The sequence below is a fragment of the Anticarsia gemmatalis genome, chromosome 24 (genome assembly GCF_050436995.1).
Source record: "Anticarsia gemmatalis isolate Benzon Research Colony breed Stoneville strain chromosome 24, ilAntGemm2 primary, whole genome shotgun sequence".
In the NCBI taxonomy this organism is placed as follows: Eukaryota; Metazoa; Arthropoda; class Insecta; order Lepidoptera; family Erebidae; genus Anticarsia; species Anticarsia gemmatalis.
The window spans coordinates 8946557-8973686 of NC_134768.1; the positions used below are offsets into that span (position 1 = coordinate 8946557).

Genomic DNA, 27130 nt, shown 5'->3' on the forward strand with positions numbered 1-27130 from the left:
CATACAGTAGCGCTATTTTACTTATTTTAGTTAGGTTAGTGACCTTTTAGGTGACTGTTTATTAGTGTGGGGAGAATTGAGAGTGTTTGTTTGGTATTTTGTTTATAGGCAGTAGGATTGTACCCGGGTTTTTACAAACATGCGAAAGAAAAGAAGGGGTTGATAAGAATGCGCCAATATATGTATGTATAAGTGCTCATTCCTGTCCTATATCGCTCCTTGAATACAAAAGGGCCACAAATCGAAATCTATAAATTTTACAGGAGAGCCAAAACAAATTTTTGAAACTGATTTTTTATAACATTTCATATATTTATTTATTAAATATAAGATGTTAATATATCATTAGATGCGTATTTTTTAGCTCTTTCTTTCTACAAAATAAACTTTGTAATAGCTGTTACCTATTAAGAGAAAAAAGCATATAAGTCCCTTTTGCATTCAAAATTTGAACCAATATTATGAGAAATATGTCAAAAATTAAACACAGTTTTACAAATAAAAATGGTTAATTGTACTTTTTTGGTAAAAAAACCGTATCAAAAAGTTTAATAATAATTACTAAGTAAAACCATAACTAAATAGACCAGGAAAACATTGTATTCAACAATCTAAATGAAAAAATCTTAACTTTTTATTAAGTAAGTAAAATTATTGAGATCAACTTTGTGCGTAACTTTCATTATTTAGTAAAATTAAACATCAATCATCATCATCAATCAATGGGTAACGTGACGAGTAGACTGAGTGCAGCAGGAGTATTAAAGAAATAAGATAATAGAAAAGGTTTTCGTGGATTATTCCAAAGCTTTTGACAGCATTATTCATTCCGCCATAGAATCATCACTCCATCCAAGTCCTACTTAAAGATACTATGTAGAATCGAACCTTCATACATCAAACTCATCAAAGCAATAGACAAAAATATCATTCCAAGCGTGAAACAGGGAGACCCGCTATCTCCCAAATTATTTACCAGCACCCTCAGAGAAATTTTCAGGAGCCTGGCGGTGTTATGGCAATCAAAAGCATAGTTGTAAGTGGTAAACAGTTAACAAACCATTGTTTTGTAGATGACATAGTCCTCTTCTCTTTTTCGGCATCGGAACTCGAATCAATGCTCAAAGATCTGAGCACGGCAAACCTTCAGATTGGACTGAGTAAGAACCGTACAAAAACCCAGGTTATGACCAACAACACAAAACGTAGGGTCGAGGTAGACGGGCACGTCATAGACTATGTCGACGAGTACACTTGCTAGGGCCAGATAACCTCTTTTAACAACCGACGGGACAAAGAGTTGGACAAACGTGTCACAAGTGCCTGAAAGAGATCCTGGTCCAGGAAAGAGCTAGTGAAGGGTAACCTTCCACTGTCACTGAAGTGAAAGCTCGTCGACATGTTTATACCTACTACCCGTCCTTACCTACGCTGCCCAAACATGGTCCCTTACGGAAAACCAGAAAGAGCCATAGAGCGATGGAGCATAGTATATTATGCATCAAAAGAACAGATCACGTCCGAAATTCTATACTGCGCTCCCAAACTCGCATAGCCGATGTAAGGGAGAAGACCGCCTGGCTGAAATGGAACTGAGCCGGCCACATTATCCATATGCATTCGGAAAGGTTGACCCGCATATCTACCAACTGGATGCCAGAAGATGGTCATAGCAGACGCACGAGACTTAAATGGAGATGGCGGGATGACCTAGACGCATTTGAAAAGGACTGGTCGGATCTTGCCCCTGAAAGAGGAATTTGAAAGGAAAGGGTGTCTCTTTACTTTGCCTGCATCAAAATGTATTATTTTATTTTTAAAATTGTAACGAAAACTAAAATTATTATCATACCAAACGGTCATATTTCTGGCCTTCCCATTCTAGCACGCTAAAAATGATTATTTATTCCACAATAATTTAATGCAAAAGGGACGTATTTCAAAATATGCTACTGTTATATTACAAAATATAATAACAAATACTAGTGTTTGAATGCAAAACGGTCGTTTTCAGAAATATGGCACTTTTGTATTACAAAATATGGTAACAAATACTATAGTTAGAATGCAAAAAGGACGTTTTCCAAAATATGGTTGTTTTGTATTGTAAAATATAATCACATTAACTTGAAATTTTGCACCCAACACAGACATATTTTGGATTGTGGCACTTTTTCATGCAACTGACGAGCATTTGCGTTGAATCTCCGGGCGCAACTCGCAAAGTGGCTGTTTTGCACTGACATTACCTGTCAAAGTGAGCTAATGCAAAAAGGGCAGTAAGTCAGTGTAGCCATAATATAAGCAAAAATGATGGGGTTTTTTTTTTACTATAAAATATAGTCGGTTCAGGTGTCATTTTTGCAATAAAACGATTTTCATTTTTTTTTGAGTTGTGGCCCTTTTGCATTGAAGGAGCGATATATTCGCTTAGCCTTTGTTCCAAACTGTGTTGGAGTCGGCTTCCAGTCTCACCGGATGCAGCTGGATACCAGTGTTTTACATGGAGCGACTGCCTATCTGACCTCCACAACCCAGTTACTTGGGTATTAACACGATACCCTTCGGTAAGACTGGTTGTCAGACTTTCAAGCTTCTGACTACTGTTAACGACTGTCAAAGATCTTCGAAAATGACAGCCGGGACCCACAATTTAACGTGCCTTCCGAAACACGGAGGAACTCGATATGTATAAGATGGTCACCCATCCACGGAACAACCTCGGCAAGCGTAGCTTGACCTCAGAGATCCATCCGTGCGGCTGTTGTAAACTAAGCCACGAGCTCATTCCTGTCCTATATCCCCTCGAACACGTCATTATATCGCTGCATCATCTGCGCCGTAGTAACATTGATTGAAAACTGATTTGCCTATATAATTATCTACCTAGCTGCGAAACGCGAATAAAGGTAATTTATAAATTTTAATACTCTTCTACGTTAACCTTAAAATGATTTAACTAATTGGACTTAAGCAGTTAGGTAGATGTCTAACCTTTCTTTTTTAACTAAAAGTAAACCATCCTAACAGAAAACAACGCGGAACAAGTGGTATTGTTTTACAAACAGTAGTTGTAACAAGTTGTGGTAGAAATAGACATGTTCGTGCGATCGTCGTGCGGTAGTAAGCCCAATAATGGTACTCTCGCTAAGAGGATGTGCTGCTAGGCTGGGGGCATAGTGAGAGGAGGGAGCGGATCTGTTAATATTTTATTTAGTCTGTTTTTGTGTCCAACTGCTGAGAAAAGGCCTTTCAATTTACAGTCGCCTCGGTTGATTGTTGCGTCCGGCCATACATCTACAAAGCGTCCAGTTTATCCCGCTATGAATAAGATATGCATAGTTAATCGACTGTACTGTTAGTGACATTAGCAAACGAAGTGGTAGGTGTTCCGCGGTTTAAGGTTTAGGGTCTGATTTCAGGAACTTCTGGTTTGAAAGTTTTGATAGGTCTTTTCAGGTCGCAATTTGTAGCCGCGTATCAAAAGGTATTCTCATTTTCCAAGTCAGTTTGCAAACTAAACTACGCTTAATGTTTATTCCTCCTTATCTAGCTAGCGCTATTTTTGGGCGTATTGTTTCTATTGTTTTTACGAATGCCGGTACTCCCGACGATTGAAAACATATCTTCCTTGAAAATCTACTTGAGCAAGAAAAATATTAAGAATACCAGTTTAAAATAACTAAACAATAAATTCGTCTCACATTTCGCTGTTTTGCTCCACAGTGTGATCTACTTTAACCAGTAACAAGATTCCGCGAGAGAGCCCAAACAATGCTCTATTCCATTTATCAGCGGTACAATACCTTAGAAAAGCTTTTTAAAATGAAACTTTATACTGACAACATTCCCTATTTCTACATAGTTTATAGAGCACGAAACATTTCAAAATTGGCGAAGATTGTTTGTATTTTTCGTTAGTTCAAGTTTAGGGCCTATTTTTTGGCAAACATACATACCTACATAATGTCATACCAGTTATACCTAGACGGTGTATATAATATACACCTCTGCCTGCACCTTTCTGGGTATAACAGTGATGTTAATCCCATGTAAAAGGAGGCGAGCCTAAACCCCAGGTAACTATCAAAAAAAAAAATTACTGTAAAATAAAAAAGGCCAATGCCCGACCCAGAATCAAACAATACTCACCGTGATAGCAGACAGAGATAAACTATGGGTTTGAGCTTGCTTTATTTTTAGAACTAACCTCTGTTTACATTGTACGAAGTCCAAATTCGACCCAAGTTAGTGTATAGAACAGGGGTTCCTACCTTTTCTTAGTTTGGGACCACTTTTATATTATTCTTGTTAGCAGGGACCACTATGTAAGTATATTAAAAATAAAGTGTAATAATCATCCTGAAAAATTAAAATTTTAAAATCATTCGCGGACCATATTTTGACTTCCACGGACCACTGGTTGGGAACCACTGGTATAGAAGAAGCGTTTACTGCAACTGCAGGAAGTGGTGTTAAGCGTTTCATTAATAAAAACCAAGTTAAGTATATCAAATCAATATTTAATCCACAATAATAATACAATGTTACTAACTAAGTTATGACAGAACTAAGATACAGGTGTACTTAACTAATGGCACGACTAATTACAATACAATGTGCTTACAAACCTTTGGACGGAAATAAACAACCGAAATTATACTAGAAATACTATTTATTTTATATCGCCATTATTATAAGTGAATTGAGCGTACATCATGAAACGTATTTAACGGTTTCACACTGCGAATTGCGCGAAACTTACCTAGCTGTTCACATATACAGAAAACAAATTATCATAACACAGAACACACATATTTTTACCTCTTTCCTCAACTGTACGAGAAAAAGGGTGCTAAGCTTTCATTAAGTAAAGATTATTTAAGTTAATGGACTCAGTAGCCAGTGCCTCGATTCTCTTCTACTATCGACTACCGACAACCGAACTGTCATTGAGAAATTTTGTATGAAAATCTGATCAGCGCCTCTAACGGGTGTCGTAGGAAACATTTTGGCAGTACATTCTAAATGTCAAAATTCGATAGCTAGCCGGTTGTCGGTAGTCGATAGTGGTAGAGAATCGAGGTACAGATTCTCTACTACTATCGAGTATCGACAACCGGCTAGCTATCGAAAAATTCAGCATGAAAATCTGATCAGCGCCTCTAGCTGACTTCGTGAAAACTATTTTGACAGTACATTTTAAATGTCAAACTCTCGATACACCATGGTTCCAATTGTAGAGAATCGCGCTACAGGTGTTCCTATATGAGACCGCACCCTGTTTTAGTGATAAATGGCGAGTAAAATAAAATTTTATGTACTTTATATGGATATAAGATAATTATGTTAGATTATAAATAGTAATACGAATATATTATTGTTCTTATGAGGTAATTAATTGAATACTTTTATAAATAACTTTCCACCTATTAAACAGTTTGAGATTTAATTTGAGTATTTTCAGATTTTAGGCTAGTTTTATTTCTGTTTTGTTTTAAAAAGACCACTGTCGCACTAAGAATTGCTCGTATCGCGGGGACTTTAACAAACAGACACAGAGTACAACCAGACGCGAAACCACTATTTGTGGATCGCATAAATATTTTTTCCGTGTGGGAATCGAACCCACGACCTCCCGACGCAATGGTAGCGGCATAGCGACCTTAACCACTGCGCCACGGAGGCAGTCTAGCCATTTTTTATACTTAATACGTTTCATAGGTGAAAAGCTCAATCAATATCAGATTTAACACTATAATGTACAATAATTAAATAGTTAAAAATGGACGGAATAAATCACAACTAGATATATACTTATATCTAACTTTCAGCCTTCTTACTTGTTAAAATTATTTTGAGTTATGTACGTATTATCAAGAAAAAATATATAAGTAAATAGTGAGATAAGTCAAAAATAATAGTCATTGTGACTATAGTCTTACAACTTAGTACAGAGTCTTATAAGCAATGTTTACGGCTGGCAGAGCAATACAAAACTTGGAATCTAGGGCATCAGTGATTCCGTAGGCTTATGCAGCTGACATTGGCCTGTTTGATACAGCTTATGTGGTTTGAAAATGGATTTTTCTTTTAAAATAGACAAGTCCCGCACTAAGAATTGCTTTTGTGTCGCGGGGACTTTTACATACTTACAAACAACGGATACAAAGTACAACCAGTCCCGAAACAATTATTTGTGGATCGCATAAATAATTCTACAGTGAGGGAATCGAACCCACGATCTCCCGACGCAGTGGTATCGGCGTGACTACCTAAACCACTGCGCCACAGAGTCAGTATAATTTATAATCCTTTTTTCCTACTAAGTTGTCAGACTATAATTGGTTTTCGTAGTCGTGTGATAGAGTAATAACAAAAACACCATGTACGTATTGAAAATAAAATCATGAATTTGTTTTGTAAAGTCAGATAAGTTGTTAGCGTATTTATAAAATCCACCAATTAAATAATATCATTGAAGAGATTCATTATTGTCATATTCACAAAAAGACACATGAAAATTAATCTTGTATCTTTTACAAACATACAAACAAAGACCAACAATTTGTAGAACATGTTTGTTCCGTCTCAAAATATATTGTTTCGCCAACACTATCTACCTTGGGTTCATGTATCTCAGTTGACAACTATCTGATAGCCATTATGCTTTACATTGCTGTTATCTTAACATAACGATGATTGCTACATTATTTAGAAGCACAACACACACACGGATCAGCATTAATCGGCCTAGCCGGGCGGTAAAATCCGATATTTGTGATATGTATTGAAAAATACCACTCGGCATCGCCGCGCCTGAATGTTTAAACCAAATTGTAACGATTGGACCCGAAAGTGCAGAATTGCTACGAGTCGGTTTTGTTGTCCAATAAATACTGCCGTGACCTTAGTGGCGATAGTAGCTATCAATTTACCGGTATATTCCCAGTTGTCTCCTCTTACACTGTCACCCCAGGGTGACAACTGGGAATTTTCTTCCTACTAGTATTCCCAATTGTCACCCTGGGGGACAGTGTGGGATACTCTAGTTGTCTACTGAGACTACACAATAAGCAGGTATGTGCAAGTTATGTACATATTAATACAACATGATAGCGCCGTTGACTTTTTCTTCGAGCGCGGGGGCGATGGTGTCGACGTCTCGGCCGTCCGCCATCGCTATGAGCACGCACACGTCGTTTATAAACGCCACTATACTCGCTGATACCACCAGCCTGGAACATATACAAAGATATATTAGTTATAATAATACTAATATTATAAAGCTAAAGAATTTGTTTGTTATTTTGAACGCGCTAATCTCAGGAACTACTGGTTCGAATTGAACAATTCTTTTTGCCTTGAATAAACCATTTATCGAGAAAGGCTTAAGGCTATATAACATCACGCTACGGTCATTAGGAGCAGAGGAGAAAAATGTTAAAAACGGGGAAAATTATCACCCATTCTCCCTAATGTGACGCAAGCGATATTGCGCGGGTCAGCTAGTTATAATTTACAGAAATTTTGAAAAATATTCTTTCAGAATGTCCTTGTAGCCGATATTGGCTTCAGCGGCTTCCAGTGACGGCGGCTGTGAACTGTGCAGGACTTTGTACACAGTTACATTCTTCATTCCCTTTCTCTCATAGCCCGGTAAGATATTATCCTACACGGTCAGTAAGAGATTAGCTAAAGGACCGGTTGCTTTACAAAGTATTACTGAGAATTGAAAGAGAAACTCAAGAATAACTGTTTTGTTTAACCCGGGGCAAGCAAACAGGGGGAGGTGTAACTCTACTGTACATTCGGTATCCACAAATCAATTTGCCACCATTGTGTGTATTAATCCACGACTAAGCGAGCAAGAAAGCGAGAATGTCTGCCTAATTCAAGGCAAAAGTCTACCTATATTCAATGATATAATTACCAGAAGGACAGTCCCAGATCAGCGGTGCCGTCAGAAGACCACGTGTTGGCGAGGTCCTCGTCCGACATCACGTTGTGCTGCAGTCTCAGGAAGTACTCCGTCAACCATACCGCTATGGCTCCCAGGCTGCATAGTACTGGAAAGTATGGAAAAAGAACTGTTAAATAAATATTCTTGTAAGAGAAAAATGTGTCATTGTCCCACTAAGATTGAGGCTTCTTTTTCTAATGTTGATCGCGACTTAGACCTGGCTAGTACTATCTGCACTGAAACGCAATCAAGGGTAACATTTTATTGGTTGATTACCATACAGTGAAGTAGCTACGGTAATGCTAGGTGGTGTGGCGTCCAGAAGATCCCAATAACGGGGGCCCCGTTGTGTCTAGTAGATTAGGTGCTGAAGGCTCTAGTTTTTTTTTGCACCATGGCCTCAGACTACCTAGCTACTTCAGTGTTACCGTATAATATTAGATGATTAGTATGCAACACGAAAGTTGCGGAAATTAGAGACTACGTTTATGGGACGTTACTGTCCTGTGAAAGCAGGACAAAACTTCAGGACTTTCGACGGGTCCAAAACAAAGCAATTTTTTTTATGATCGGGGTAATACTCAAAGAAACGTAGATTCATGTTAAAATGCTTACCTGCTAAAGAGTTGCTAACGAGCAGCGGTCGTGGTGAACAGCGTGCTCTAGCAGCTGAGCCCAGTGCGGCAAGGATGCAGGCTCCTCCGGCGGACACCAGGGAGGCTCCCAGCAGAGCCGCTGTGCCGCACCACGCCCATCGACGAGCTGGGTGCGTGCCGGCTTTTACTGCAATTACGAGAATTTAAGGTTAGATATAGGTCAATAAATGGATATGATGGGAAATATAACATTTACTATAATAGTCGATGACTAGTACAGTAATATTTTTGCTCGATCGCTCGAAGTTTAACTTTAGGATGTGCTTTCAAGTTGTGAGATTTAAGATTTTTATGACTTCGAGATTATAATTTTGGAACCAAACCGTTTTAATCAGTATATAATTACCTTGATTTACAATTTTCTTTTCCTCAGTTTTATGCAGCTCAAGAGTAACCAGACAACTTGTAAGAGAGTCATCTATGCTTATCTATTAGGTCGGGGAAAAAGTCTATTCCCATTATAGTATGTATGAATTTGTAATAAAATCTTTTCTCTACACAAAAAAGCTCGCTATTTGGGTACCTCACGAGCTCACTGAAAGAAACCTAATGAAACGTGTACTCCTTTGTGATTCTTGAAGCCAAAGAGATTTTATTACAAGTTCATACATACTATAATGCGAAAAAAACTTTTCCCCGACCTAATATGTTTATCGTATACACCATTAATAGACCGGAAAAACAAAAACATCCTTCCTAATAACTAACACCTAGTAGCATTTCCCTCTACACATTACGCAACAATTAAGCAACAACGCTACCGTTACAATACATCAAGACAACATTCATCTCGGTGTCGTGTGTCCAGCTATGAATGCATTACGACACGTCCTGATCTTATCGACGTGAGGCAACTGACTCAGACGCTCTAGTTATAGATTAAGCTGGTTTTATAAGGAGATTGAAGGTATTAAGGTAAGACATTGAATTGTAATTTAATCTGTTTCGTCTTGATAAACTAATGAAAGCCTCTTCCAAATTGGCACCTCTTGGACTACTACCCATAAGGACGTTATATGAAATACGTAACACATAATATGTAAACGCACACACAAATAAATAATTTGATTTGATTTGTAAGCTAAAGTATCTCCGTCAGCCAAGTCCTCTCGCCGTAAATGACAAAGTTCGGCGATACAGCAGTACATTTATGAATAGACTAACTAGATGGACCTTGCCCTTGCAGTAGACCCAAGACATGCTCGAATCGTTCGGGTGGCGACTGATGGTTTAGGTTAGCCACGGAAAGCATATAACAGGGTGACGGTTGTATCGGAAAAATATGGTGGAGGCCTTTCTCCGTTTGGGCTCAGAAAGAAATTGTAACATTGGATTGTAACATCTTTTCACGCCTTATCTATTTTCTAGTCACTATTTACTGTTTAGTATCAGTCTACATTTATCCTGTGTTATGAACCATGCCAAGCTCGGAGTAGGTCAGTGTTTCAGGCTTTGCTTCATTTTTTATAAGAAATCAACACTTCTTGCCATTGACCACTTGACCTTGAAATAGTGCTCTAAATAGCGAGATATTCACTGTTGCATCAATGCCCATAGAAATAAACCAGATTGATTGCGTACGAAATGGCCAACTTATAATGACAGTTTATAAGGTCGAAATTGTTATCTTACGATGAAAATCTTGAGGAACTTTTATGTGAGGTAGTAGTTGAAGTTACTTGTGTAAATTTTGATTATAGTAGTGTGTGATAAAAAATACTTACTACTGAAATCATGATTCCTCCACCCGTATCCGAAGTTCAGCTCCTTATGTCCTTCGAACAATCCAAAGCTGATCCTACCCTCAGATTCAAGGGAGTTGGACGTCCTCCTCGCCCGCGCATCTATCCAATGCGTAGTACCGAGAGACGCCACTATCAGAGCAATACACAAACACGACCCGAAAAACGTCGCGAATATCATAGAACGTTTGAACAAATTCAATTTCATCTTGACTTCCTTCAATGAGATTCAGAACACTTTCACTCACTACGTAGTTCACCGTTCAACCGTTAGATGGCGTTATGTCACATTATTTTTAATTACAAGTTTTTACGGTGTTTTCTAACTATTCAACTTGTGGGACCGCATCTGCGATACGTTCATTGTTAAATTCATAACACCGTTGATGGTTTTCTTTGGTTTCACACGCCGAGAAGAAAATCTGTAACGAAATAAAGATTGGTTATGCAAAAGTCAAGATCATTAGTGTTATTTGTTAAGTGCATTATAATTGTTAATTAGTTTATGTAATAATGAGATAATTTGGAGAAAGAGTTGTAATTTATTGCTTCTGGTGGCGATAAAGAGATTGTAATTATTTGAAGTAAAAGTTTAAGTTAATTGCACTTGTTAATAAATTCTTTGGACATCGATTTAACTACCGTTGCGAGAAAGGTATTTTAACTAACTTAATTTTACGGCAAGCATTTACTTTTTATGTTTTAAACTTTCGACAGGATGTTACTTTCAATAAAGATATTCGGAAGCCCTTACGGTTGCAATTTAATAATCAATACATACAAAACTCTTTCGTTTACTTAGTGACTAACTGACTAATGGACAACGCACTGAACCATGTATAAAAGAATACGGGAATTAACGCGAACACGCATTTTACCTTAAAATATGCCTAACGTTTCGGCGCAGGTTGCACTCGCGCGACCACCAGGGCGAGTGCAAGTTACATTAAACATGCCACGCGAGAGTTTAAAAGTTATGAGCACTGAACCTAGTTGAAAAATGGTATGAAGATTCCTTTGGAAGTGTAGAGGAGCACTAAAAAAGGTTTTGGAAACTACCCTCGATGGAGGCGAAATACCACTCAGGCAAAGCCACAGGCAGAAATATATATTATCTTTCTAATATACTTGATGATTTCATTATTTTTTCTGAGAACAATCTGTTGTTGGACTTCACGGATCTTATAGTCATGTGATGACCAACACTTCTGTTCATTTCGAAAGGTCAAGTTGTATTTCTTGTCATCCTTTTTAAGTAGGCATGTATTTGCATAGCTTTAAGGCAATTAACATATCTAAAGGTCATGAAGGCTGTTTCGATTGTGTACCTTATTGTTTTCTTTTAAGCAAAATGCTCAGTCACTTAAAGCTATAAGATTCCGGTTACTACTTAAAATTACATTTCTTGCCACAACATAGTCTAAAATTAAATAATTCTGCATTTATTTAAGACATCACTCTGACACTCAGTTTGAGACCTCATGAATTCGAGTTTTTACGATTAGCAGATTATTTAAAATCAATAACAACCCGAGGCAGTCTCCATAAATCTACGTTTAAGGATGTGGTCACAACACTGTTGCGTCGACGTATAGCAAAAACGACGTCATACTTCAATACAATTCTCTTAGACAGCAATGAAAAACAGCGATGCATCGCAAAACGCAGTTTTTTGGCGTCGCCCTAAGAAATAAGGTCTATCTAATTCGTTACAAGCGAACAAACAAACAAAAAAATAAACGACAAATTTCCAGATTAGCCGCCAAATATCTTCAAATCGTTTCTAGGCCGAAACAACAAAACGGATTGTTATTATTTAAATAATACAAACTAACAGACCGTGTAATATCTATAATGATTATAAAATGAAACTGTCGGAGCAAATTGTTTCGTGTAATGATAGCAAATCAAATCTCGACACGCGAATTTAGATCGGTTAGTTTTGTACTTGGGTTTTAAGTTTTGTACTGATCTAGATATGATAATATAACACAAATAATAAAAATTACTCGTTTAATAATGATGTGAATGTGAAGGAGTTTAGTCATATAGCTAAGTGCTTTTGTGTTTGTGCTCAATACACAGGTAGAGGCGTTCTAATGAATAGGAATGAGATCGAACCTCTACAGATTATGATTTAGATTATCTATCTTCAGGAATAAGAAGCATTTTTTACAGTCAAGAAAAACAGCAACATGAATCTCAAACAAAATTCTGGTCAAAATCTATTACCAGACTTACCTATAAGATGACATAGAATACATATTTTAGCGTTAAGTGGCTGTCGAAGAACATTCAAAAGTCACAATATTATTCCACATATTTTCGATCAAGTTCAATAATAGAAAAACAAATAAATCCGTATACATTTGTATTCAAGGTTAAGAAGACATCAGGTGGACTGAAGTAATATAACATACTAGCTGACCCGCGCAACTTCGCTTGCGTTACATAAGCGTTAAAAATGTTCCCCGTTTTTGTAACATTTTTCACTGGTACTCTGCTCCTATTGGTAGTAGCGTGATGATATATAGCCTATAACCTTCCTCGATAAATGGACTATCTAACACTGAAAGAATTTTTTAAATCAGACCAGTAGTTCCTGAGATTAGCGCGTTCAAACAAACAAACAAACAAACAAACAGACAAACAAACTCTTCAGCTTTATAATATTAGTATAGATATTAAATATATTTATGTATATGTATAGAAGAAACCGGCATAATACGACTTTTACCTACTAACATAGTGATATCGATTTAAATTGTGGAAAAACATGCGATATTACTACTGACACCAAATTATTTGGTTGGTGGGTGAAATGCTACTTTCAAAATTTCAATCAGTGTTTTGAAATTGTTAGTACCAACTTACTTACGCATATCACGTTTGTTATATCCAAAGGTGTAGGCAGAGATGTATGAAATATACCCACTTATTTATATAACTCATTTATAATATTAGTTCTATGTAATAGGGGACGAGCTTATTGTCATTTGTCATATGCCGGGCACGCTATCAAACTCCAGGCTACTATTAAGCAATATTTTAATATAAGAAAAATCTAAGTATTAACTTTTAGGTAGATTTCGTTTGACATGAAAGCTAATAATTGCTGAAAGCATAATAATTTCGCATCCAATAGGTACAGCATATCATGAAAAAAGTAATTCGAAAAAATTTTGATACAATTTATGGGAAACGAGCATAAAATATTAGGACCCGGATTCTTTTTGATCCTTTATTGAATATTAATTGAATAATCAATAGGTTATCTTTTCAAAACATTATTTTCGCAACGTCATGATAATTTTAAAGGACGTTAGATTAGTTGTCCCCTCTACAATAGGTAGAGGCCTCTTTAATAAGGTACTAAAATATTAACAAATTTATTATTATAATATACAAGTATTCAGATGATCAGATATCTACATATTAAATACCTTAGGCGAGGTCAAGCTAATTAATTAACATTCTTTATATTTTCTATGTGAATATAACATACCATACAAAACTATTAAAGATATTCAAGAGTGAGTACAAGACTAATGGTCAAGTTATCAATAAGTTGATGGTCATATAAGTTTTAATTTGACATTCGCTAACTAACACATTTTTATTTCAGAACCATGAGTACTTAAATCATTTACCATCTGATCAATGTTTTTCTATTGAAGCATGGCAACGCAGAAAAAAAATCCTTTCTAATAAAAAAAAACTTAAAACCATATCCATACTTCCATACTAATATTATAAATGCGAAAGTAACTCTGTGTGTCTGTCTGTCTGTTACTCAATCACCCTAAACTAATGATCCAATTTGCATGAAATTTGGTATGGAGATATGTTGATACCCGAGAAAGGACATAGGCTACTTTTTACCCCGGGAAAATTATGCATTCCCATGGGAAAATTCAGGTAGCGGACGAAATCGCGGGTAGAAGCTAGTATTAAAATATGTAGCTGTATGGGGCTACGCACATCACTTGTTAACGTATGTATACCTGATAATCCAAATAAAAAATCAAGTTTTGAAGATGTCTATCATCCAGAAACAAATACGTTTAAAAGAATTGCTTGACTTGTCTAAAGTTTTAGTAATATTTGATTGATTGGAACGAATCCATTTACAATGTAAGAAGAACTGAACACTGGACATTGTCTTGTGCTATAGAAATGCTTAGACGCGATACTAATTTCTGCAAATTTAAAATTCAAATGAGAATTAAATGGCTACTTCTATGTCTTGGACGGTAAACAAGATTTAAATAGAGTTATAATCGAATTTTAAGAATAACTAAATATCTATCGAAGTTTTAGTTGTGTAGTAAGTTAATTAGGTTAATCTATATTTGTGTAAAAAGATTAAAATTCATTTATTTCATCATTAAATTAATAATCATAACTAGCTAGATAACCTTTTTCTCAAATTAACCCAAAAAACTTTGCATGCCTAAAAAATTGTATTGAGGATATACAAAGTATCCAACTCGCACTTGGCTAGCGTGATGGACATAAGACCTAACCCTCGTTTGGGAAGATACCCTTGCCCTGAAGTAGAACAGTGATGGGTTAAATAAAATGATATATGGTGATAGACACCCGGTTAAGTTTATAAGTAACTACAAAGTTATACGAACAATCGATCATTATTCCTATCCACCAAACGATTACGATTCACACGGCATCCATCAATTTCACAGCCATGAAACTGTTGGCATCTAATAACGAAAATTGGGCTGCACTTTCATACAATTTCACGTTCACGACAATGTTTTATTCATTGCATACAAAGTGGAAATCCGGGAGAAAGATATCGGCGTATGCGATAATGGTGGAATGCGTGTAAGAACGTATCGTACAAGTTATGGATTGAGTTTAAACTGTATGGTTGTATTTCTCAAAGAAATGGGCAAATGTTAGGCTTGAGAAGCTGTTGCTGCATTGCTTCTGCATGCGTATTGTATATCGCGCTTGGCAAGTAGAGTACGTCAAACTCATGGCCTGTAGTAATATCAGTAACATTGCAGTACATTGCTGCTTTGACGTAATGTATTAATCACGATTGTTTTACTACTACTAAAAAACTACTAATAGTGACTATCAGATATCTGGTAAAGGAGGTAAACAGTAGACCCCCTGGATGCCTACGGCAAAAACGAGGCAAAAAGCAGGGTAACGGTAGAAATAGAAGGACATAGAAGATTAGACAAACCTTTGCTTAAGTGGGACACTAAAGACTAAATTAAAAGGGTAGTTGAGTACAATTTCTAATAGCATAGTCTATCTTTCTCTTGCCAGCTCCAGCTGTCTCATACATTTCCTGTCTGCTCCGTATAATGATGTTATATAGCCTTGTGACTAAATCTGAAATCGTTCTCAGACCACAACGTCAGCAATCACTTTTACAAACATACGAAAGTTGTTAATAAATAAATACAATAAATAAATTTCTACAATGCCATCTATTGTTTATCTATTCTACTCATAATGCACGGTACGCAGTACACGAATACCGTGACAGAACTGTGTCAATTATATGCTAAATTCGCGTGTACCTGCCACTATGAAGAGTCGCAAAAACAATGGTTTGAGTAAAAGTATATTGTAAATTACTGCTACTTACACAGGTGTTGATATCGAATCATAAAAATAATATAAATATCATTAAATGACTCACAGACAGTCACAGACAATAGAATTAGAGTACTCGTTTTCTAAAACTAAAGATCTGTAAATTCAAGTTCCTTGCTCCGGGCAACAGTTGAAAAATTCTTAACAGAAAATCTCAAAAATATTTTTTTGCCCCAAACCGAGTTTCGACCCCCGAGCCCTGCGCGCAGAAGTCGCATACTCTACCAACACTATGCGGTTAAAATAGTTATTAAGGCAGAAATCATCGGTTGACACACAGATTAAGTTCGATCAAACCGCTACCTAGAATCAAGAGCATCAATGCATTTAAATGAACTAGCGCACTGGACACATGCCAATCAGTTCCACAAACTGACTCATAGTAAAAACCTTCGTTAACACAATAAACCTGCCGTGAGCTGTTCAACTGGGTTACTGGCGTTCATTCCACCACACAGCGATTCTTAGCATAACTAGTCATTACGCAAATCAGTACAGCTGCGGGCAAAATTATGTATGAATAACACATTTTTAAATTTGCTTTAAGAATGAAAGCAGAAATAATAGCCCAGTAAATTTTGTTTTACTTTTTATTAGCCTTCTTTATTTAATTTTTTAACTTAATGATAGTGGTTGTAGAACAAAGTTTTGGAGTCAAATAATATAGTTTCACCATATGATCCTGGCAATGCTTTCGTACAAAGTCTCAATCCCTTTCTAGACTCTTAGGAGTGGAAATTTGAGAAGAAGAAGCCGTAATATAATTTCGCGGCCTTATTTAAATCCTTGCTTAATTTCTTAAAAAACTGTTAAGCGGTAAAGCCATGCAAGCGTAATACAGACACAAGTTTTCGCATTTATACTATACCTAGTATGGGTTGATAAAAAAACATTTAAAACATGTGTTTACGAATATCTTGTTTGTAACTGTACCTACACGTGAATGGCGTAAATATGGATCCTTTCAACCTTGACAGTGGTAACGGACGGTACATGCCGTCAGGCATCGTTGCCTCGTAAGGTCATTGTTGCCTGCCAAATATGCATGCCACTGCATGTGTACTGCCTGTCCCACAACGGCCACGGCATGCAATGACAGTTGCGCAAAGGTTCTTTTTGAGGTTACGTGTTTTTATTTAATTTCCTCGTGTTAATTGGTTACGTGTATGAGATAATTACAATGGTTTGTAAATGCGTGGGGACAAAGTCTTTGATATTTAAGCGAGAAAAAAATTAAAAGTATATCTGGCTGCTTGTCTTTCAAAGCCTAATCGTTGAATTGATTACGACGAAATCCTGGATGGAATATAGTTAATTTGGTTTTTTAAATAATCTAGATATAGGTGTAAAACAGTGGAAATTGGAACGCGAACAGACCCGCGAGAGTCAACTAGTGACTCAAAATAGCTACTATTATAACCTCACAAAACTATAAAAAATCCCTTGTTTTGCAAAAATAGAACTTACACCTCATTTATCGCTTATAAATATCCATCAGGTTTAATTGTTACAGTTGTTTTCTTACATTCACTGTCACGTTATGAAGAAGATAGGACCAGATGTCCTATGGATATGGCACTTATTATTAAACTGGACCTCAGTTTTCTTGCAACAAATTTTCAATATCTCTCTTGAAACGTTTCAATTTGCCTTTAAAGTGTATATTTTAAGGATCAGCAATAAAATCTAGATTCAGCTGTCAGATTACATTCGTAAATAACCGCTGTTGACCACTAACCACGGACAGATATAGGTTTATTCTTACTAGACCACAAAACAGACGGACAAAGGGCAATATAACTAAATACGGCTTTATGTTCATTTTATTCGTCTTTCGTAGTCAGACAAGTAAATCTACACCTACACGAATGTACAGAACTCATAATTTAGATACTACTCACATAGGTTTAGAATCTAATTCTGTCTAGAAACAATATCTGCATGTACAGCAAGAATCGATAGGAATTATCAAAAACAACATAGCTAAACTAGGTAAGATTGAAAATATTGTCTCTTTGAAAGAAGAAAGAAATATTGAAATCCATCTCCTACATTATTCAGTGCTGACTGTGTTGTTGTTGTACCTCTTTATGGAGCTTTATATTATGTAAAATTGAATGTGAACTTTTTAGCCGTCACCGAAGATCTTCCTTCGCTAGAGGTATCTCTTAATCTCAAGCCACCTGAATCATATGCAATGGACAAAGGCCACGATGATGACCACAGTAGGTAGTTACTAAATATTTATACGAGTGTATTACCAAAATTGCATCGGCAAAGCTTAAGCAGTTTATGATCTACGATACGAGTGACAGACAGACAGTTACATACATTACGATTTCAAGAACTCGTTCCAAATATATTTCAGCCATCATGTTTTCGAAATACCATCCATAATATTGATACATCGACTTGTTATTACGTAAACGACAAAACCTACGCCAATTGTATTGTGTACAAAACAATCACTACTCGAGTATTTTTCATTGTTTTTATATGTTTGTAGCCTTGTATGGTCAATTAGAATTAATTTTATTACATCAAGTTAGACACGAAGGTGTCTTTTTTAGATAACGTCATTCTTAAGAACTTATTTTTGAAACAGTCATAGGTACTTTAATGTTAGGAAGAAAATGTGCCTGGATGAGATTGGTACCTTAATCGGGTAGCGTGACATAAAAACAGCAGTAGCTAGGTAGTAATAGGCTGTGTATGTTGTTTGAAAATGGGTGAGAGGGCTTTGCTTTATTACCTTATAAAGCAGAAATGGGGTTAGTTTAGGAAAATTTGGGGTTAATTTGATTATAGATATAAGTAAACAGCTGTTCGTATAAATAGCTAGCGACGAGTTCAGCTTTTCAGTTCTTGGTACTAAATATCGTTAAAAATGTAATTGAAGCAATGGAAATAGTGTCATTGACAAACATGCCCATTTCTTGCCATTTTAAAGTAATAATTGTATTCAACCGTTTTACCGATACCTAGATTGTATACCGGAAAACATATTCTGCAGTTAAACAAACAACACGAGCAAAGCCGAGGGCACATAAGCTAGTATATCGATAAAAAGTCACGCTCTGCGAAGATGCTGATACAACGGATGAACTCTCACGATCTCTACATACCTACCTAGGTATGTCTTTTTGCTCCATCCACATTGATACATCTCGTCAATCTCGTCATACATACCGATGACCATGTCTGATTTCTATGTTATTGTTCCCATAGACTATAACATACCTACATTGCTATTTACTGGAGACATTACATCCAATTTCTGAGATGCTTTCAGAAAATTCGATAAAGAAAATTCCTTATATTCCTTCCTTTAGGGATCAACGAATAAGAATAATAATGACATAAGTATTACAGAAAAATACTTAATTAGGAAATGTTGCCAACCTTTTTTTTATTAAATATAACTCATCACCAATTGGGCTAAGTCAAGGCTGAAAAATCCTTCCTATGACAAAAACCTAGCCGACCGCATGTTATTCACATGTGGCTCAGAAATATTATAATGGAGTTACTGGCAAAGGATACATCTTTGTATTTCTATGCAACAAATCTGACAGACACCCTACCAAAGATCTTGTGACCAGCAAACACACTACCTCATAAGCAATTCAAGGCACCTCAATAACAATTATGGAATGTTAAAACGGCTCCCATGTAGAAATCAGCGCGGTGGACCAAAACGAAGACGGCGGAACGAATCTTGATACTTTGCGAACACTTGCAAGAACTTTAACCTCTACTCTTTTTCTTATTGGAATATTTCGTTGTACGATTTTGAAGTTCGCTTTGCATGGTTGATTTTTTACGAGAATTGCAGTTGTTTGATTAAATATGATGAAATTCTTTGAAGATCTTTTATTGGAATTCTCTTTCAACATGTATTTCTGGTAAATGTTTGGTTGATTGTAGTTTTTTTGTATTTTCTTAATTGTATCTCTGAAATGAAAACTTGTTGAATTAAAAGTTACCACTTATCGATATATAAGGATTATGATGAAATTCCTTTCAAGTCTAAATTAAATTGACAAAATCGTATTTTTATAAATACAATATCAATCGCGTAAGTATAAAATCGTTCAACACAGTCCAGTATAAAAAACTTGCTTTTATTTTATCAACAATCAGATAAGATTTAACAAAAGCCAATAAAACAAGATCACTACATAGTATAAAACAAAGTCGCCCATTTTGTCTGTAGTCCCTTCGTATGCTTAAAACTTTAAAACTACGCAACGGATTTTGATGCGGTTTTCACTAATAGAAAGAATATTTTCTCCGACAGGTTTTTATATATAATTAAAATACATTGAAACTATATTAGCTGAGTTATAGCGATTTATGTCCAAGAAGTCAGAAAAAAAATCTAATTGAAGATTGCATTTGTGCGTGCGCCGCTTATACCGTTGGATACAAGTAAGAACAATGTATAGCAAAAACATTGGTCTTTATTAGTTCTACAAAAAAGTCCGCGATGACATATCCAGCTTTTTTATTTAAGTCACAAAAACTACTTTTCTGTATTAAAAAAAACATTTAATTCGTTGGGTGATGTTTAACTGGTGATATAACCAATAATACATATATCCTTATCAAAATAAGTAAGTTCATCATCACGAGCATTTAATTTAGATTATTTTTGCAGTTTACAGTGTGTTATTTAGACATATAGTTTAGGAGATATCACGATATTAGTATTGCGGCACGGTACGGGCCGGCCGCGGCGGCGGGGGCAGCGGTACTGTATTTGTCGAAGTAGCGGGATACACGCAAACGAAGTTGCGCGGGTCAGCTAGTAAACCTATAAACTAATTGAATCAGACATGTCATTGGCAATCAAGAAACAATTCAATCTGCAGCGAGGTTATGAAATATACGTAACGAATTACTTTAATTACATTGCACTGTTTCCCGGTATTATTTACATAATATATGTGCTCATTGTTGCAATCGGTCGATCAGTGAGGTCAGCAATCGTTTAACAGTTCAAGAATATGGTACCTACTATTGTATTCAGAATCGTAACATGATCAAAAATACAATCATGCGGATTGCAAATTGTGGAAGATCTCGCGAGGTTGGTTACATTTTTACCAAAAAATTTCTTGCCATAATAATTAATTTAAAATCTAAACCTCTTAACATTTAGACAGTCCTTCTAATGGACTGATTAAGAAATAAATATCACATACTTAGTATTACCTAAGTATGTGATATTTATTTCTTATATCTCAGACAAATTATAAACGATCAAATGCCTAACGTGAGAGAAGAATAGCGATAACAGTCAGTAAAGTATTATCCCTTTTTATCAACAAAACTTCGACCGTTCAGAAGCAGTAAAAGGAGTTCTTCCGAGGCTCAAACTGTTAATAAATAAGCATGACAAGTGTTTCCGTACTCTGTAAAGCACATTAAACATGTCAAGAACTAAATGATGATTGAATAACACTGACACTAGACTGTTAACAAACGAGAGAAAGTCTTTCAAGTCTGCAATCTATAACAGAGTTTAAGTTGAAAGGCCACGCAGTAGCTTCCGACAATTACTTGCTGATATGTTTTATAGTAGACTCTGTTTTGGGTTCAGTTCATGAGTCGACCAAAAAAACCTTTTTTATACCAGTTTAGCGCCAAATAAGTGCGCTGCCCTGATGGTAAGTGGTGGTGCTTTTGGACGCCTTCAGCACCATGTGCAGTATGTATTGCCGATCATTAAAGCATATCAACCAAGGAAATATTCGAGTGACTCGAAGTTAATTTAAGTAGCCACCATAAGCACGAAAAGTCTCTTTCCTATCGCGAAGGCAAACCGTCCCGCTGTATTATAAGAGTGAGAGAACGAGCAAATAATGCACTAGCAAATACCAATACAAAAATTTTGTTTAAGTTATTTAATAATTCCCTTTTTAACTGCCCTATAGATATCAATAACAATACGGAACTAACCGTTTCCTGAAGAGAAACAGAGCAGTTTCTATGACAGTTTCACACGAGTATCTTGCATCTGAGATGAAAGTTTAGATCAAGATTTAAATGATGAATGAGAGACAATTATAATAGGTAGTGTTATGTTTGTAATTTTCTTGTCGTGTGGATTAATTTGTTGTTCGTGTAAACGGGGCCTTTGTTATTACGTCTCCATTACTCACACTCTGCTATAGCTTGTTTTATTTGCCTTCTTCACAGTCGCTTGCTGCTATATTCAGACACATAAAGTTATTTGGCGCTTGCTATAGTTGTTTGTCGGAAGATTACAAGGGTGGTATAGAAGACGATAAAGAATAGCACTGTGATGTGATACAACGGTTATTTAAGGATACTGAAATGGTTCCTAGATTTATGGTTATGTAAAGGTGTCTAAAGAAGTTTGTAGAGATTGCAGCAAATTATATTACTTAGTCTTCTGCCCCAATGAGAGCTATTTCGGTCATTATTCTTTTTTCAGGCAATTCTATCGTACGTTCAGTGGGGTAATACCATAGTAGGTATATTTTGTTCATCTACACACCTACCTATAAAAAATTACCACCTTCAATCGTTTTAGACGTAATAGGGATGAAATTGCAAAAAACTTTTATCCATCAACACAAAAGGCACCTTCAAGCAGTACAACTCAAAAACCTTCAAATATCCTTTCTATAAAACTAGACAATCAATGTTAACGTCTGCCTATTGTATCATCACCCTCAATTTCATAACCGGTGACCTTACACCAACAATACATTATGTATCGTAATAAATAGGTAGACTATAATACAATACAATCACACGTTATGACTTAAAAGCTTTTATGAATATTGGTTTTAGTTATTTAATTTGATACTTTTCCAACCAAAGCATAGGTTTTCTTTTATAACCTTCGGCGATAGTAATATTTAAAATGTCAGGTCTGTTGTACTCGTAACCGGCGGTCCTGTATGACAAAATGTATGGATGTAAATGTAACAAGGGAAGTTTGTATGGATCGTTATAAGTGCTGTTCATTGGTCTCTGCCTATCCCTACGGGAAAAAGGGGAGTTAGTATTTCTGTATTAATATTACTCGGTGCCCTTCTATTGCAGATAATTGCCTTGGAATGACAATCAAACTTACTGTTTTAAGAAACAAAAATTTGATAGTCTTTAACCTCTTAGTGTATGAGATACTCGGGGATTACATTAAACGCTTCCTACAAGTCTACTGGTTGAAGAATGGTTCAGTTTTTACCTTGTCTCTAGGTAATGGAAATTACCGACTTACCTAGATACGATAAGACATAACTTGAATGAGTCTTGGTAAACGGTCAGCCATCTAAATCCTGACCTCGGTGTCATTGCTTAACCACAAACACTACACATGATTTGTTATAGCTAAATCGTGTTTTTAAAACCATTACTGTTGTATGTTATTGGAATTCTTTGTTAATGGTTTATTGCGTTTTGCGTTCAACGTAAATGCAGTTAATGAACTTGGTATAACTTGCAGATGAATAAAATTAGCAATGGATCGTTATATGCTATGATTACGTCAGAATATGTTGTTTTTAGAGTAAGCAGGAAAATAAACAAGATTCTTTTTGAGTTATTTCTTACAATTCTCAAAGATAATTATATCTTTTTGTAGTAATATAATCATGTCTGTTTTTTACTTGACGTAAATAATCAATTTTGATTTTTTCTATTTCATTTCAAGTAAGCTTGTGGTGATTTGGAACATTTTTTTTAGTCTATGTATAATATTAAGCCTTTCCGTAAAAGGGTGATATGAAAGAACACTAGGCTACTATGTTTCAACCAGAGATGACCGAAGCAGCTAAGTTGTATGCAAGGTTAACCTGCTAAGTACCGCTTTGGTGGAAGCAAAATAATCTTACTGGAAAACCAACAGTAAGAATCTAAGAATGTGCCATGCATAACCTCAATACATGACTCTTCCAATGAAAACGCAAAACCATATAAATATACAAATACGAACAGATTACCCAGTTAACTCCATATCTAATCAGCTAATCTAACCAGTTCACTAGTAACAACAAATTGACATTACAACATATCCCTTAAAAGTAATACTTACGAAGCCCGGTAACGTTCATTGACTTCACCATTCATGGCGGTTTACATAATTTCCTTTGATTTACAACTTTACGTAATATTCTATTAAGTATCGATTACTTCACGATTTCCTTTCTGAAACTGTTTCCTTTAAAATAACTTTATTTTCCTCCTCCGTTTTGTGTTGATAGTCAAACAAACGTTTTAGCTTGGCTTTATTTTATCATACAGCTAGTGATCAACCGTGTCCCAAAGTTGTCCAGTCGCCCGAAAGTCCTTCCAAATGGATTAACGACTGATATCTTAATTGACAACAACCGGGACTGACGTTTCACGTGCCTCCCGAAGCATGAAGACGCAGTTGAAACACCATTAAGCAAACACCCATCTATGAAGACACCGGGCCAATCGTTGCTTAACCCACTGTTCGTTTACCAACCTATGGGCGCAACGACTATTCTGTACCCATCGGGGCAAAGATTCTATACCTATTTTGGTGCCAACTAGCAAGAGTTTCTTGCCGTTTCTTGTCACGAGCAAAATTTTCCGAAACGGTAAATACAAAAAAAAATACAAACAAACATGAATATTTCAAACACTTTGAAAGAAGTTTTTGAATAAACGATATTTTGAATTTGAACTGTTGAGCGCAACTGTCTTAGCTTAAACATTATAATGATAATCACACAAACGCGAAAGTTTAAGTAAAACGATTTACTCAGCAGTCATTCAGTCATGCTTTTACTCAAGTTATACAACCAGTTATAAGCGGTTATGTCTGCTTAATTATGCACAGTGAGTTAACAGTTCTTTAACTGTGGTTTACGGTTACCGTGGTTATTGTGTAGTTTGTGTACTATTCAATTTGATCCAGTTAGGTTATTAAGACTGATTGTTTTTTAAATAGGCTTGGGTAGTTTAACAGAACCATTGGTTAAGTCAACGCTCTTACAGCATGATATGATATTTCGCAGCAGTTACTTAGGTTAGTTAGTTAGGGCTGCAATTGATGGAAATGATATAGAACCATATATAATAGCCATATAAAGAGGTTGAATTATACTCATCAAGGAGGGGAAAGGATAGATAGATAGATAGATGAAGGAAACTAGGATAGAATTCATCAACCTAGATATTTAGAGAGTAGAAGACTCATCAGATTTTTATGGCAAGTTGTCGCAATTTTAATGCACATAACTATCGGAAGTTAATAAATATATATTTCCCAGGTGATAAAAAAACTGCGTACAAAGACATGCGAGATCATTAACTAAAACATAGGTAATAATGTACATAAAATTATGCTTTTTCCTATAGGAGTAAGCACATACCAAAAAATGCAACTTGGAACGATCCTTACAAAGTTCCCATGCCTAATTTAGGACACAAAGGTAGTTTTATAAAGGGAGTGTACCTTTTAATTCGTATTGAAAGTTTCGAAGTTTCTGTTTTGAAAGTTCTTCAATGGACTTCTAACCGATTGCAGTAGCTACTTGTATCTTATTTGATTTATTAATCACGCCGTATGACGTTACATTGCTAATATTTTAATGCGAAAGTGTATTTGTTTGTTCCGCTTTCACTACTCACTGAATTGATTATGATTTTGCAAACCTCTCCCATGAAGATGGATTGTGGAATTAGCAGTGGGATTTAAACTTCTTGATAGCATGACTTTTACTACCTAGCTTGAGTTCAATTTTAAAATATTTTACTATACTTACGTTAACCTGACCATCTCGATCTAGTTGGCCTGATAAATTATTTAAATTTGACAGATCTTTTGAGTAATTACGGCCAGTCTTATAGAAGAACGTAGTTCAAATCACTGGTTAAGACTAGAAAGGGAAATGGCTATGGACCATCTACACAGGCTAAGGTAAATGAAAAGCTACTTCAAGAAGCTTCTGTTTTAGATGCGTTTTAGTGTAACCGAAATTTTTGGACTTACTGATGGAATAACATTATGTTTAATCACGCCAAGGGATAATCAAGACATTAAATCACAAAGCTCAAATACCTACCTAGCCCAAAGGATTAAACTACCGACAACACTGCCAGCTGACTAATTCAAATAGGCAGGTAACTTATCTAACCAGCATTTACAAATCAGAGCACTTACGTCTCGTAATAGCTATCTAACTACCTACATAGATAGTTTTAAAGTGAAATTAGCTTGGGCAACTAGCCTATGTTATCTTAATCTGTGAATCAGAAAGAGACAATTTAAAACGATTACACGTAGACAACCTGTTTATTGTAGTGCATATTAATTTAGACACCTACGCTTTGTATTGAATGTTTTTTTATGTCGATGACATCAAATATGTTGGAATGTGCAAATTACTGTGGCTACCTGGAATCCAATGATGATGGTGCGAGCTAATCATATCAAATGTGACTGCGTTTTGTAAGTTAACCACATTGGTAAAACCATATTATTAGTTAAGTATAGGTTAGTGATAATTTAATGTCTTTAAAAGAGTGCAAAACTGCAAAGGTCTATATTAGTCCTATAAAAAATTGGCGCAGCAAAATACTAGACAGTCTTCAATTCAGGCTTGTTTATAGTTGCCAGTGAAAGTATTATCAGGATCCGAGCAGCAATTTTTGCGTGATGACCGACCAAACAAACTTACAATATAAAATTACAGATTTAAATCTTAAACCGCGATTACATAACCCCGCATTCAACCTCAATGCTCTTATTGAAAACAAGTGAAAACATGAATGTTACAATTTAATGATCACTTGCTACTTCGAAAGTCACTTGTACAAAATTTCTAAATCATTGCGCCGGGGACCCGGGGCATTATAATTTCTTTTATGTTTGCCTTGAAAATGAAAGTGTCTTTGAGTTGCAGTACAAATCGACGGTTTAACGGTTGTCGGGCTTAATCACGATTTTGTTATTGTTTCCGTTTCGTTTCATAACTCTTGTCACTGATTTTTGATATCTTTACTCACTAGTTAATAGTCACTTGAGCTTGGTTGTTTATTTGAACGCGCTTATCTCGGTAATGGATTTTGAGACTAGGTGTATCGACATAGACCATACCTACAGCTAGTCGCCATATAGGTAGCTA

At 35.9% G+C, this 27130-nt stretch overlaps 1 protein-coding gene across 1 annotated transcript in view; it reads right to left on the reverse strand.

The window, feature by feature from the left end:
• Positions 1 to 4502: 4502 nt before the first annotated feature.
• The window catches only part of LOC142983540 (uncharacterized), a 29185-nt gene continuing 6557 nt past the window's right edge, over positions 4503 to 27130 (reverse strand). The window contains exons 2-5 of the mRNA XM_076130467.1: positions 10344 to 10783; positions 8579 to 8746; positions 7934 to 8069; positions 4503 to 7238 (exon numbers count right to left, since the gene is read on the reverse strand). Coding sequence (XP_075986582.1) covers positions 7103 to 7238; positions 7934 to 8069; positions 8579 to 8746; positions 10344 to 10569 — 666 coding nt within the window. The 5' untranslated portion in view covers positions 10570 to 10783 and the 3' untranslated portion in view covers positions 4503 to 7102. The remainder of the gene's footprint in view (positions 7239 to 7933; positions 8070 to 8578; positions 8747 to 10343; positions 10784 to 27130) is intronic.